This window comes from Miniopterus natalensis, chromosome 7 (assembly GCF_054644295.1).
Source record: "Miniopterus natalensis isolate mMinNat1 chromosome 7, mMinNat1.hap1, whole genome shotgun sequence".
NCBI classification, from domain to species: domain Eukaryota; kingdom Metazoa; phylum Chordata; class Mammalia; order Chiroptera; family Miniopteridae; genus Miniopterus; species Miniopterus natalensis.
This window is the reverse complement of record NC_142087.1, coordinates 1,545,072-1,557,783: the sequence shown is the minus strand read 5'-3', so window position 1 is coordinate 1,557,783 and position 12,712 is coordinate 1,545,072. Positions and strand designations below refer to the sequence as shown.

The 12,712-nt window shown below is 53.4% G+C and overlaps 1 protein-coding gene across 2 annotated transcripts; it reads right to left on the bottom strand.

Annotated features, from left to right (window-relative positions):
* Nucleotides 1-709: 709 nt before the first annotated feature.
* On the bottom strand, nucleotides 710-12,202 carry CHST13 (carbohydrate sulfotransferase 13). 2 transcript variants are annotated; one of them, XM_087818522.1, is made up of 3 exons: nucleotides 12,106-12,202; nucleotides 4,507-4,619; nucleotides 710-1,593 (listed from the first exon to the last, which is right to left on the bottom strand). In XM_087818522.1, exons 1-3 carry the CDS (start codon nucleotides 12,200-12,202, stop codon nucleotides 748-750), a joined length of 1,056 nt encoding a protein of 351 aa, XP_087674648.1. In that variant the 3' UTR covers nucleotides 710-747. The 2 variants fall into 2 exon arrangements, with proteins under 2 accessions (XP_087674648.1, XP_087674649.1); XM_087818523.1 differs by having other exon boundaries at nucleotides 4,507-4,589.
* Between the last annotated feature and the right edge of the window lie 510 nt (nucleotides 12,203-12,712).

Here is a 12,712-nt window from a genome sequence, read left to right as displayed (position 1 = left end):
CAGACAGCCCCGTGCCCCAGAGCAAATGCCAAATGAAGTGGAGAAACTAAACTGTCAGAAAGTAACAAAACACATTTATTTCAATAACATGAGCTGCCCGGGTCACCAAGGTACTATACAACCTGCCATCATATTGCACCCTGGGCTTCGTGGGCATACACAGGCAACCTAGCATCTGGCCAGACTAAGACCAAGGGTGGGGCCGGGGCTGGGCCAACCAGAAAGGCGGCCCTGCTCTGTGATAGGGAGAGTGAAGGCGGCTTACAGCTGGCTCCTGTGCCGTGTCCATGGACGAGGATGGCCCAGCCTGAGTCCTGCAGGGGAGGGCTTCTCTCCTTGACCAGAGCTGGCCTTACCAAAGCGGGTGAGATGGGAGGATACTGGGATGGCCACGAGTTACCCTGAGCCAGCATTCTGCCATGGACAGGTACAGAGACAGCTGACAAAAAATGGCCTCTCTGCAACTTAAAATGCTATTACCCAATACTCACCCACCCCAGGGTCCCGGGGAAGTACCTGTCAGCTAGAGCACTAGAGGAAGCAAGCCTCAGGCGATGGGCAGGACAGGTGGTAGGCACACAGTTGTACAGCACCTGAGGTGGGCTGCACCCAAACCGGGCCAGGTGTGATGCTGGCCCAGCGCAGTGGCTGTCAGAGTGGGGTCCCGGGCCGGTCAGAAACTCCCACTCTCGGGCCCCGCCCGTAGCCTCGAGCCTCCGCAGTGTGCCAGGCTGGGGGCACTGCGGGCTAGTGCAGCCGCAGGTAGGAGGGGGCGGAGTAGTTGAAGAGCAGGAAGTCCATCTTGTAGAGGTCGAAGAGGCGCCGCTGGTAGAAGGGGCTGATGTCCTGAAAGAGGCGCACGGCCTGGGCCTGGGTGGCGGCTGCCTTGGCCCGGGGCGGTGGCGCGGGGAAGCGCAAGCCGGGCGCGCCCACCAGGCCCAGCACGAAGGCCGCATCCTCCGCCAGGGTCTCGAACTTGCCCACGACGTCGTAGCGCAGGCGGCACGGGTGGCAGAGCTCATGGGCGCGCTCCCAGTGCTCGTTGAAGGGCTCGTCGCGGCGCGTGCGCGGGTCCAGCAGGTAGGCCAGGAACTCGGCGAAGCGCACGTCGTGGCCGCGGGCCAGCGCGTCGGGGCGCGGGCGCGGGCGCAGACGCCGCACGATGCGCGTGCCGTACAGCCGCTGGAAGGCGGCGCTGTAGGGCCGCGCGAACTTGTTGCGGTAGGCGGAGGCCAGGCGCTCGAAGGGCTCGCGCACGAAGAGGAAGGCCAGGTAGGCGCGCAGGCGCCGGTTGATCTCCGGCGGGCTGAAGTCGGCCAGGGAGGGCAGGCGGCCCGGCGCGTGCGCCTCGTGCGCGGGTATGGCTTGCGGGTCTGCGCCCCCGGGGGCGCTCAGCGCCAGCAGCACGCGCTTCCAGTTGGTGCAGGCCACCTTCGGCACGTAGCAGTAGAGCAGGCCGTGGGCGTCGTCCACCAGCACGTGCCGCAGGTCCTCGGGCTGCAGCAGGCGCTGCCGGCGAGTGTGGCGGCCGCAGGCGCGGCGCAGCAGGTTTCGCCGCTGCCGGTGCACCTCGGCCAGGGCCGAGCTGGAGCCCTGTGGGCGGCGGGGGCGGGTCAGGGCTGCTGCCGGGCGTGGCAGCGCAGTGCCGCGTGGGAGCCAGGCCCTGCGCAGGGAGGGGCCTGCGCTGGAATACCAGGTAGGAGTTGGGGGGGGGGGGGGCGCGTCGGGATGAAACAAGATTGGACAGGCGTTGGTCATTGTTCAGACTGGGTGATGGGAATGTGAGTGTTCGTCGTACAATTCTCTCTACTTCTGCATATGTTTGAATTTTTCAAAATGAGAAGTTAAAATAGAGTGAGGACATATGTAGCTGTAGGGGAGATTTTGAAAAGGTAACATGAGCACATGGTAGAGCATTCGATGCTGTATACATGCCCAGAACATGCCTGGAAGGATTCACGGGCAGCTGGTCGCTTCCACAGGTAACGGGCCAGCGCGGGAAGGAGAGGCGCCCTTCTCTGTACGCTCTGTGGGAGTTAGAATGCCCTATCGTGCTTATGCTACTTTTTCAGATATCTCTGTCGGGGTGGCTGCCGAGCTCAGCTGTGGCTGTAGGGGGCCTGAGGGCACTTAGAAAATTGCATTCCCACCCAGAGACTTACAGGATTGGCCTCAGAAGCCTGACTCCATGTGGGTGCCAGGAGAGGACTGTAACCAGGTGCCCCACAGCCAAGGTCTGCTTTCAGCTTCCAGACAACCCGACACATTTCTCATGGTGGGAAATGTTGGCCATCCACCCACCTGTCAGTCTCCCTCCTTCCTTGCCAGCAGACCCCAGCTATGTCAGGCCATGTACCCCGCCTCAGGGGGAAACCAGTCACACATTCATTAAAGTGATGGGTCCAGGGGTGGGCAAATGGCCTGGTTCTGACCAAGGAGACATAAGGAGAAGTCTGCTAGATGGCTCCAAAGAAAGACTTTCCTTCAGGAGAAAAAGTGAGGGCTCCTTAAGGAAGAAAACCCTTTGCCTCACCCCCTCCCCTTCTGCTTAGGATGCTGTCCTGTGAGGAGATGTCAGGGCCCAGCATTCACCTTACAGCCATGAGGCAACAAGGCTTTGACAGAAGCCAACATCCACAGGATGTTGGTGGGCAGAGTGTTGCTGCTGTCCATGGGGTGCTGGTCTCTGAGTATCTTGGTGAGAACACACTGACCATCCTAAAGGCTTAATGTATTCTCAGTCGGCTTTTCTGTTGTTAGCAGCCCCATGAATACCTAGATAGTCAATGCTATCTCCATTTTACAGGTTAGAACACTGAGGCTTAGAAGAAATGAATGGTCTACAGCTCTCTGGTAGGGAAGCTCCAGCTCGAGTCCCTTGGGATTCAAAAGCCGGAGCTGGTCTGGAACTGCGTCCAGCAGCGACACCCTCATCCCTCCCAGCCTGGCTAAATTCAGCTGCTTGGATCCTTAGCCTGGGTCTAGTCTCTGTGGCCTCTGTGACCTTCTCAGGGTCCTTAGCCTCCCCGTGCCTCAGTTTCCTCATCTGTAAACAGGGATAACAGCAGCCCCTCACAGGACTTCTGTGAGGACTGAGTTCACACAACTAGAGAACCTGGCACAAAGCACTTGTCCAGATTGTTCTTACTACTATTATTTCTTCACCTGTAAGGTGCTAAGCTTCCAGGGCCTTGACACCCCAAGGTTACTGGGTCCTCAGGCTGTGAGGGGGCTGAGCCAGCCCCATCTGCTCCTCAAAAGTGTGTGGAGCTAGCGTTCTGGGGGCCTGATGAGAGCCTGCCTTACCCTTGGCTTTCAGTGTGGCCCAGGGCAAGCCATTCACTCTCTCTGAACAAAGGGCTTTCCCACCTGCAGCCTAAGGGCATGGGCCAGATGAGCTCCATGTGCCCTTTTGGCTCAGTCCTTGGGTATTCAGTAAGTAGCACTTTCCCAAACCCAGCCTGATCATTCTCCCTGGCTTAAAACCCTCTATGACTCCCTATTGTCTTTGCCTCACTTGCCAGGCCACACCAGGCCGCTGCTCATCCCTGGCTCACCTCACATGCCTTTTTCTGTCTTCTGCTTACCTCCAGCTATTTGGCCTCTACTGTTTGCTTCTTAACTCTTCCTCTGCAGGGCCCAGCTGCAATGTCCCTTTCTCAGAGAGTCCATCTCCCCCATCTAAACTAGGACCCTCCTGGTAGAGCTCTCATTGTACCTCATACTTCCCCTTTAGACACAAATCCGTCACAGGTTAGTGGAGGCAGTGATCAGATACTGTCTCTGTCCCCCCGCCCCCCACTGGACTGTCAGCTGCACAAAGGCAAGGAACCAGCCTACCTGGATGTGGCTGGATCCACAGCTTCCTGAGCACAGTCTACATACAGTAGGCGCTCAACACATGCTACCTGAATGGATGCCCTGAGTGTGGCTGTTTGGGTGGGTGTGGTGTGAGCCAGGGGGTGTGACTCTCAGTGGGGTACAACAGTATGTGTGTAGAGGACAGTGTGTGGTCCCAGTGGGGCAAAAATCAGAAGTGAGGTTCATGGACCAGCAAGCTACCTGGTCCATTGCCTGAGAATGGGTGAGGCAGGGACTCCTTCGCGTTTCCCTATTGCAACTGGTACTAAATTTGGGGGTTCACTTAATTACTGTCTCCCTACTAGACTGTCAATTCCCTGAGGGCAGACTCAGCATCTGTTTCACTCTCTTTCATATCCACAACACATAGAACAGTGCCTGTCAAAGTGGACCCAGTCTTTTGAGCAAATGATGGACAGGTAGGGGTGTGTGTAGAGACACCAGATCTCTCAGCTTGCCCCAAGATTTGCCCTTGTCACATCCCCAGGCATTCTAGTCTCTCAACAGAGCCTGGATTTGCAGAGGATGCCGGTCTGTCCCCAATGTGGGTTCCAGTCCCATGACTGTAGATCTACATTGGGGCTCTAGGGTTCCTATGTCTGGAGACAGAGGGAGGGGTCCCAGGTTGGGTGTCTGTCCACCTACCTGGTCTAGGTCATACAGCATCTGCAGGGGACTCCTCTTCTTTCCACCAAGCCAGCCAGAGCCCAGGGCCCTGTTTTCAGATTCTGTGGAACATAAAGAGAGAGGTGTCATCGCTGCATCGGTTGAAATGGCTTTGGTGCTGGGGGGCTTGTCCAGCTCACCTAGGGTGCAGCTTATCCATCTCTGAGACTCAGTTTCCCTCCTTTCCCACCTGCCTCGGGATGGGGGTGGGTTGGTGGAGTGTGGAGAAGCACTGACAGGGCTCCTAATCCATCAGGGCGGTATGCTTGGTGTCACTCCTGCTCCTATGTCCTGCCCTCTAGAGTTGGAGGGGGCCAGATAGGAGGGGATGAGAGGAAAGGTGGTACCCAGCCCATAGCCCTCTGGGAAAGGCCTGATAACCCAACCTCACCCACTTCAGTCTCCCCTCATCTCATGCCCTGCCCAGGCCAGCCTCATGACCGAAGGGCTCAAGAAGCTACCTGTCTGTCCCGAAATGGATGGGCAATAGTGGAAGTGGCACAGCCAGACTTCAGGATCCCCACTGACCCACTGTGAACGCCTACAGCAACCTGTACTTCTCTGAGCAGTGTGCATGCTCCCTCATGGTAAATACAGCTTTAGCTGTCTCCCGGACTGGATGACTGGATGCCCCTGAGGGCAGAAATACTGTCTGTCTCAGTGCCAAAATTTTCAGTCTTCCTAAAATTACCAAAAACTCGGCTTGCTAAGTTTATTCTTCACTCAAAATGTATTTTAAGGACTATCTCCTTAAACATATTCAATTAATATGAAAATATCCAATCAGATAAGCAAAAAGAAAAAAGAATAAAAAAAATATAAGGATAGTTTAAGGTGCCTACAACATTAAGCATACCAGTATTTGCATCATAGGGTACCAGGAGAAGAGAGAAAGGTATTGAAAACCTTTTTGAAGAAATAATGATGGAAAACTTCCCTAACCTGGTGAAAGACATAGACATATAAGCTCCAGAAATGCAGAGTCCCAAACAAGATGAACCCAAAGAAGCCCACACAAAGACACATCATCATGAAAATGTCAAAGGTTAAATACAAAAATAAGATCGTAAAAGTAGCAAGAGAAAAGCAGTTAGTTGAGAGCTCCCATAAGACTGTCAGATGATTTCCCAATAGAAACTTTGCAGGTCAGGACGGATTGGCGTGAAATATTCAAAGTGATGAAGAAGCAAGGACCTACAACTAAGATTACTCTATCCAGCAAAGCTATCATTTAGAATCATAGGAAATAGAGCTTCCCAGATAAGGAAAAGCTAAAGGAGTTCATCACTACCCAACCACCAGTATTACAAGAAATGTTAACAGACTTCTTGAAAAATAAGAAGAAGGAGACGGAGGAGGGGGAGAAGGAGGCGGGGGAGAGGAAGCAAGAGGAGAAGGAGGAGGAGGAGAAAAAGAAGAATTATGACCCCATGTTCACAACAGCGTTATTTACAAGAGCCAAGATCTGGAAACAGCCCAAGTGCCCATCAGTAGATGAGTGAATAAAAAGCTGTGGGACATTTGCACCATGGAATACTACGCAGCTGTATAAAAGGATCTATTACCCTTTGAGACAGCACGGGGGGACCTGGAGATTATTATGCTAACTAAAATAAGCCAGTCAGAGAAAGACAAATATCCCATGATCTCACTTATATGTGGAATCTAATATGGAATCTGATGAACAAAATAGGACCAGAGGCATGGATACATGGAACAGAATGACAGATCTCAGAGGGGAGGAGAGGAGGGGGATGGGAAGAGATTAACCAAAGAACATATATGCATAGGCCATGGACACAGACCATAATGTGGTGAAGGCCTGAGGTGGGGTGAGGGCTGGGTGGAGGGGGCAAAATGGGGGAAAACGGGGGACATCTGTAATACTGTCAACAATAAAATTTTTTTAAATGTCCTCTATATACACAATGGAATAATACACAGCCTTGAAAAGGAAGGAAATTCTGACATATGCTTCACATGGATGAACATTGAGGACATTATGCTAAGTGAAATAAATTAGCCACAAAAAGAATAAAATTGTATGATTCCTCTTATGTGAGTGCCTAGAATAGTCCGATTCATAGGGACACAAAGTAGATTAGTGGTTCACAGGGGCTGCAGGTGGGTGGGCACTGGGAAGGGGAGAGCCTGATGATGGCTAACATTCTGGAATTACATGGTAGTGATATCATGCAACTTCTGAATATGCTAAAAGCCACTGTCTTGTATACTTTAAAAAGTGAATTTTATGCAATGAGAATTATGTCTCAATGAAAATAAATAAAAACATTGATCATGAAAAATGAATATATCCAAGAACATTTTATGTAAATCTAGTTTAAAAATTTAAATATATTCAGCCCTGGCCAGTTTGGCTCAGCAGTTCAAACATCAGCCCACGGACAGAAGGGCTGTGGGTTCGATTCCCGTCAAGGGCACCTATCTGGGTTGCAGGTTGAATCTCTGGCCCCAGTTGGAGGCAACCAATCAATGTTTCTCTCTCACATTGATGCTTCTCTCCCTCTCTCTTTCTTTCTCTCTCTCCCCGCCCTTCCATTCAATCTAAAAATCAATGGAAAACATATCCTTAGGTGACAATTAACAAAACAAAACAAAAAAATTAAATATATTCAATGGCTATCTTAATATATTCTTGAACTCATAAGAATGTTGGATATTCATAAGAAGAATGTCTTCAAGAATTTGGGAACACATGAAAAAAGAATATATCCATAAGAAGAATGAGTGTTTCCATTTCAACAAAATGAAGTATTTATTTTTTTAATTTTTTAAAAATATATCTTTATTGATTTCAGAGAGAGGAAAGGAGAGGGAGAGAGAGAGAGATAGAAACATCAATGATGAGAGAGTCATTGATCGAACCCACAACCTGGGCATGTGCCCTGACTGGGAATCGAACCCTGATCGCCCGGATCCCAGGTCGATGCTCAGCAGCTGAGCCACACCCGGCCAGGCAAAAATGAAGTGTTTAAAATGCTGCTAAGAATACATTCATTGAAAAGATTTAAGACTTTTCCTTAAGATAACTTTTTGGTGAACAAATAAAATTGGGTTATTTGATGAACTGCTCTCTTTGCAAACTGACCATGAGCAGTGGTTCTCAAACTTAGGTTTGCATGGGACCTGTTAAAACAGGTTGCTGGGCCCCATGCGCAGTTTCTGGCCAAGTAGGTCTGAAGTGAGGCCCCCAAATCTGCATTTCTATAGTTCCCAGGTGCTGCTGCTACTGTTGGGAAGCAGACTGAGAACACTGGACTAGAACAGTGCCTGGTGGGTAGAACAGTGCCTGGATGGAGGGTGTGCTCCTTAAAGAGGCTGGTTGAATGAATGAATGAATGAATGAATGAATGAATGAATGAATGAATGGCAGCCAGGCTGGCCTTGCCCTGGCCTCCAGACCCTCTGTGCACACCTAAAGCCGACTGTCCAGGGCCCCTACCACACCTCAGGCAGCCTCAGGCCCTCCCCCACTCCAGTGTCCCCAGGGCACGTGGTAGAGGTGAGGCCCTCAGGGCCTGCCTGTGTCTTAGGATTTATCAGTGGTCCCAGCACTTTAACTTCTGTCTCTAAACCCAGGCCCAGGGATCTCTGTGGCAGCTGGACATGTCCCAGGAATGCCACAGTCATCAGAAAATGAGCTGACCGGAGAGGGCAATAATGTTGGCTAGTCCCTCAAAGTAAGGGAGGCCCCAGGCTGGGGGCTGGTGGGTCCGGCCACCACTGCTGGCCTAAGTGTGGCAACAGCCATGAAGAGCTGCTGGTAGCACAGTTGCATAGCACTTCTCACAGCCCTGAGTGGAGGGGGACCTTTCTCACCATTTTGCAGATGGCAAGGTGGAGGCTCCAAGGGATGTTACCTCTGGCATGAGGTCACCCAGTGACGAGCTTGGAACCACAGTGGGGATTGAGGAAGGGCTGGTGCCCACCAGGGGTTGTGGGAGGAGAAACCTCAAGTGACAGAGGAGAAACCTAGGCCCGTCTCTACATCAGGGCTCCATAACTCGGAGACTTCCAGAAACACCAGCCCTTGGGAAAGGCCTGTCATTTCCTGGGCAGACCACAGCCTGCAGGAGAGTGGGTCCCACACCAGACTCCAGTGGCTAGTGGGTGGAGTGCAAGAGGAAATGGGCACCAGAGAAAGGCCTAGAGTAGCTGTGGCCAGTGATTACAAGGCTGGGCCATCCCCACGCAGCCCTCCCACACAGATCAGAGGAACCCAGGTCTGCCAGGATGGGCAGGCTGGCCATAGAGAGGGACAGATGGGTCTAGGGGGTCAAAGCAGAATGCTTGAAGATCCCAGGATTCAGCCCCCCACTCTGGATAGCTAGAGGCTGGGGCTCTAGAGTAAGGACTCGCCCCAAATAGGGCCACCCTGAGGTCTCCCCCAACCTCCACTGCCATGACCCAAGCGCCACCTTGGCCTGTTTCTCTTCCCCCCAGCCCTTCCACTGGGCTCCATGTCCCAGGGCCCCTGCCTAGGGCACTCTGGAGAAGACAGGCCAGAGATTGTCAGGTGGGCAGGCCCCAGTCTCGTGGTCAGGGAGGGTCCTGGGACTAAGCCGAAGAATTCCACCCGCCCAGAGCAACCACAGGCAAACCACACGGGGGTTCTGCTTTGAAAAAAGGAAACAAAAATAGCAGGAGGTTATGGAGAGAAGAGAGAGAAGAGAGGGCAATAGGAGGGAGAAAAAGAGGGACTGGGGTGCCAAAGACAGAGACCGAGACTCAGAGAGAACTACAAAAAACGACAGGGACAGAGGCTGGGAGAAGGAGAAACAGACAGAATCAGATAACAGCAGTGAAATCGCAAGATTTTAAAATAGCTCAGACAAACGAGCTGGGTTTGAAGGGGAGGCAAGCACTGGGGGATGAGCTGCCAGCAGTCTGGGAGAGCCAGGGGCCCATGCCCATGGTGCCCAGGCCATTGACACAGTGCAGCTCAGACTTGCAGATAGGCTGTGGTCCCAGACCAGTGGGCCAGCATGAAGATCAATCCAACACCCTGAGGTGTCCAATGCTTGTGGGCCAGAAGCAGCAGTAAGTGAGGGAGGCCAGGCTTTGGCCTGTTTGAGGGGGCCAGGCCCACAGATTTCCCGGCAGGCACCATGCCCTGTATTCAGTGATTTGTGTACATTAATGCTTTCTCCTATTGGGTAGTAACTATTATTATCCCCACCTGACTGATGGGGAAACTGAGGATCAGAGAGGTAAAGAAACATGCCTGAGGCCTCACAGCAAGTAAGGGCCAGAAACAGGATTTTACCCTAAGCCACAGCATAGGTATGTCCTTAATGCAAGCCATGCCATCCTGCCTCTCAGGCACCCACTCTGCCCTGCACAAAACCTGATTCACAGCACCCACAGGCCGGTGGGTGAAATGTCACACAGAGAAACCAGACAAATTGTCCTGGCATGCTCACCCCCAAGGAAGGGCTCAGTACCCTCTTTTATGGGGGGAGGTGCAAGTTGTTGCATGGGAGACTTGAGGCTTCACCATTTTGGGGAAACAGTGATGATCTCCTGTCTGGTAAGCAAAGGTTACGACATAAGGTTTCTAGTTAATAAGTTCTAGCTGGGCTAGTGTTGCAAGGCCAGATAGGCAGGAACCCCAGGCCTTGCTGCTCGAGTCTGCCTTAACCCCCTCACCCCCATGGTGACCTAGGCCTTCTGGAGTGACCTGTGTGCCCCTGGATCAGGGACATTACCTCTGGTGATCAGGCTGAGCAAGGAACACTTTGACAAACCCTTCATAAGTAAAAAGCAATTCTGCCTCTTTTTTTGGAGAGAAATAGCGATCTCTCCACTTGAATTTAAAATTCATACGCCACACTGAACTCCACAAACCACATGGAATGGAAACCTATCTGATCAGATCATTCTTGGGTATCAGTCACACCAGCTCTGTCTCCAGAGCCATCAAGAAGCTCCCCACATCTGCTTCCTCCACAGTAGCTTGCCCAGGGCAAGCCCCATCTACTCTTCCCAAGAAAATCACCAGTCTCAACTGGCTTCCTATTTCTGCTTGTTCCATCTTGGTGACTTTAAAACCTACATGGCTTCCCAGTGGTTAAAAGTAAACTCCAATTCCTTCCCAAGGCCCTCTAGGTGCCTCTCCCACCCTTCCCACACTGAACATATTAGGTGCATTCCCACCTCTAGGCCTTTGCACTCACTTTTCCTTCTGCCTGGGAAGCTCCTCCAGGAAACCTTACACTTTGGGGAAGATACTTCTCATTGTTCAGATCTCAACTCAAATGTCCCATCCACACCAGGATCTTTCCCATCTCTCCTTGAGAGACAGCGATGGGAGAGAAACATCTATCGGTTGCCTCCCATATGCGCTCCCACTGGGGATCGAACCCGCAACCTTTTTGGTGTACAGGACAGACACCCCAACCAACTGAGCCACATGCTGGAGCTCCCAATCTCTCCTTTAATGTATTCACATGTATTACTGCTGAAATAATCTGACTTGTGTGTGGGTTGATATCTGGCTGTCACTCTGGCAGGTTAGTTCTATAAGGAAGAGGACTGTCTTGTTTCCTTGTAGCCCCTATACCTCACCTAGTGTCAATGAATATTTATTTAAAAGATATTTACTTATAGGCCTCTCATGGCTATAAGGAGAGTACCCTTGTTCCTAACCTGCCATTCAAGGCCACCTATAACCGGGCCCTAACTTATAGCACCTTTCTGGCTTCCACCCCACCACTGCCTCATGAACCCTAAGCTCCGCCCACAGCACATCCCTTAACACACCAGGCCATTTCACACCTTCATACTTTTGTCTGTTCATTCCCTCTGTTCACCCCTTTTTCCATTTTCCCACCTGGCAAACTCCTATGCAGCCTTAAAAGCCCAACCCAAATACCCCTGCCCTATAGAATGAAAAGCCCAGGGCAGACTGTGCAAACAAGTTAGCCATCCACACCCATCCCTCCACTTCTCTGGCCTGCTCCTCCTCCGTGAAATGGGTTGGTGAGAGAGTCTGAGGTGTTGACCTGAGAGACATCTCAGCACATGCCCAGCCTGGAGCAGGTACTCCACACTGTGAAGTCCTGACTGGCTGCCTCAGTTTCACCAACCAGACCATGAGGTAAATGCAAAGGAGCCCCAAGTCTTTGTCAGTGTGAACTTCAGGGTGGAGCAGGTCACTCCAGGTAGCTGCACCAGTTGCACAGAGGAGCCACCCTGGGGACGCAGGGGCTTCAAGCTCTCTCCCACGCACCTGGGGTTCACCCGGGGGGGCTTGCGGCGCAGTGAGGGTGGGGCGAAGTAAAGCAAACTCCCTTCCCAGGTGGGCCAAACCCACTCCGCCACCCACCGATGACCCGGCTCCCCAGGCACAGGCTGTGGAGGCCCTAACGGTCCCCACTCCGAGCTCTGGGAGACCACTTCTTGGGAGCAAGAACTTGCAGGGAGCTGGGCCACAGGCGGGGCACCTAGAGCCTTTCTGGGCCCACTCACCCCTATCCCCACAGCTCGGGAGCAGGCAGCAGGTGCCCCTGCCCCGTCGAGGGGTCTGGCCCCCGCCCCGGCCCGGCTGGCACTCACCCGGGAGGAGCGCGCGGGTCGCGGCGCCCAGAAGCAGCAGCGCGGCGCTCAGACACGCGGCCCCCAGTGCGCGCCGCCGCCAGCAGCGCCTCCCCATCCTGCGCGGAGCGCGGGGCTGCAGTCCGGGTGTCCCTCGGGCGGCGGCGCCCGCCCAGGACCCGCCCCGGCCCGGCCCGCCCGGCGGCCCATACCAAGGCGCGGCGCGGGGGTGCGAGGGCCTGCTCGCGGCCGTCGCGGGGGCACCGGGGGCACGGCGCTGGCCTCTGAGGTCTGCAGAGGTGGGCAAGGGCGGGTTGGTCCGCCTGGTCCAGTCTCGGCGCCCCCACCCACCCACCCAGAGTCACGGCCCAGGGCGCGAAGGGTGGAGCTGGGGTGGAGGGAGCCCTGTTGCCCCTTCTGTTTTTGCTGTACAAGCCGGGAACTGCACAGACTCCCCAGGAGTCTCCATTCCCAGGACAGTGTCGCTTCCTTCTCCCAAGGCCACCCTGTAGCCCTGTTTTCCACAGGCGTCTCCAGGGGCCACCTGAATCCGGGCTCATGCAGGGCCCAGCCAGGCTCAGGGAGGAGGGGATAAGGTCTCAGTTCACATCCCCCATGGGCATCAGAA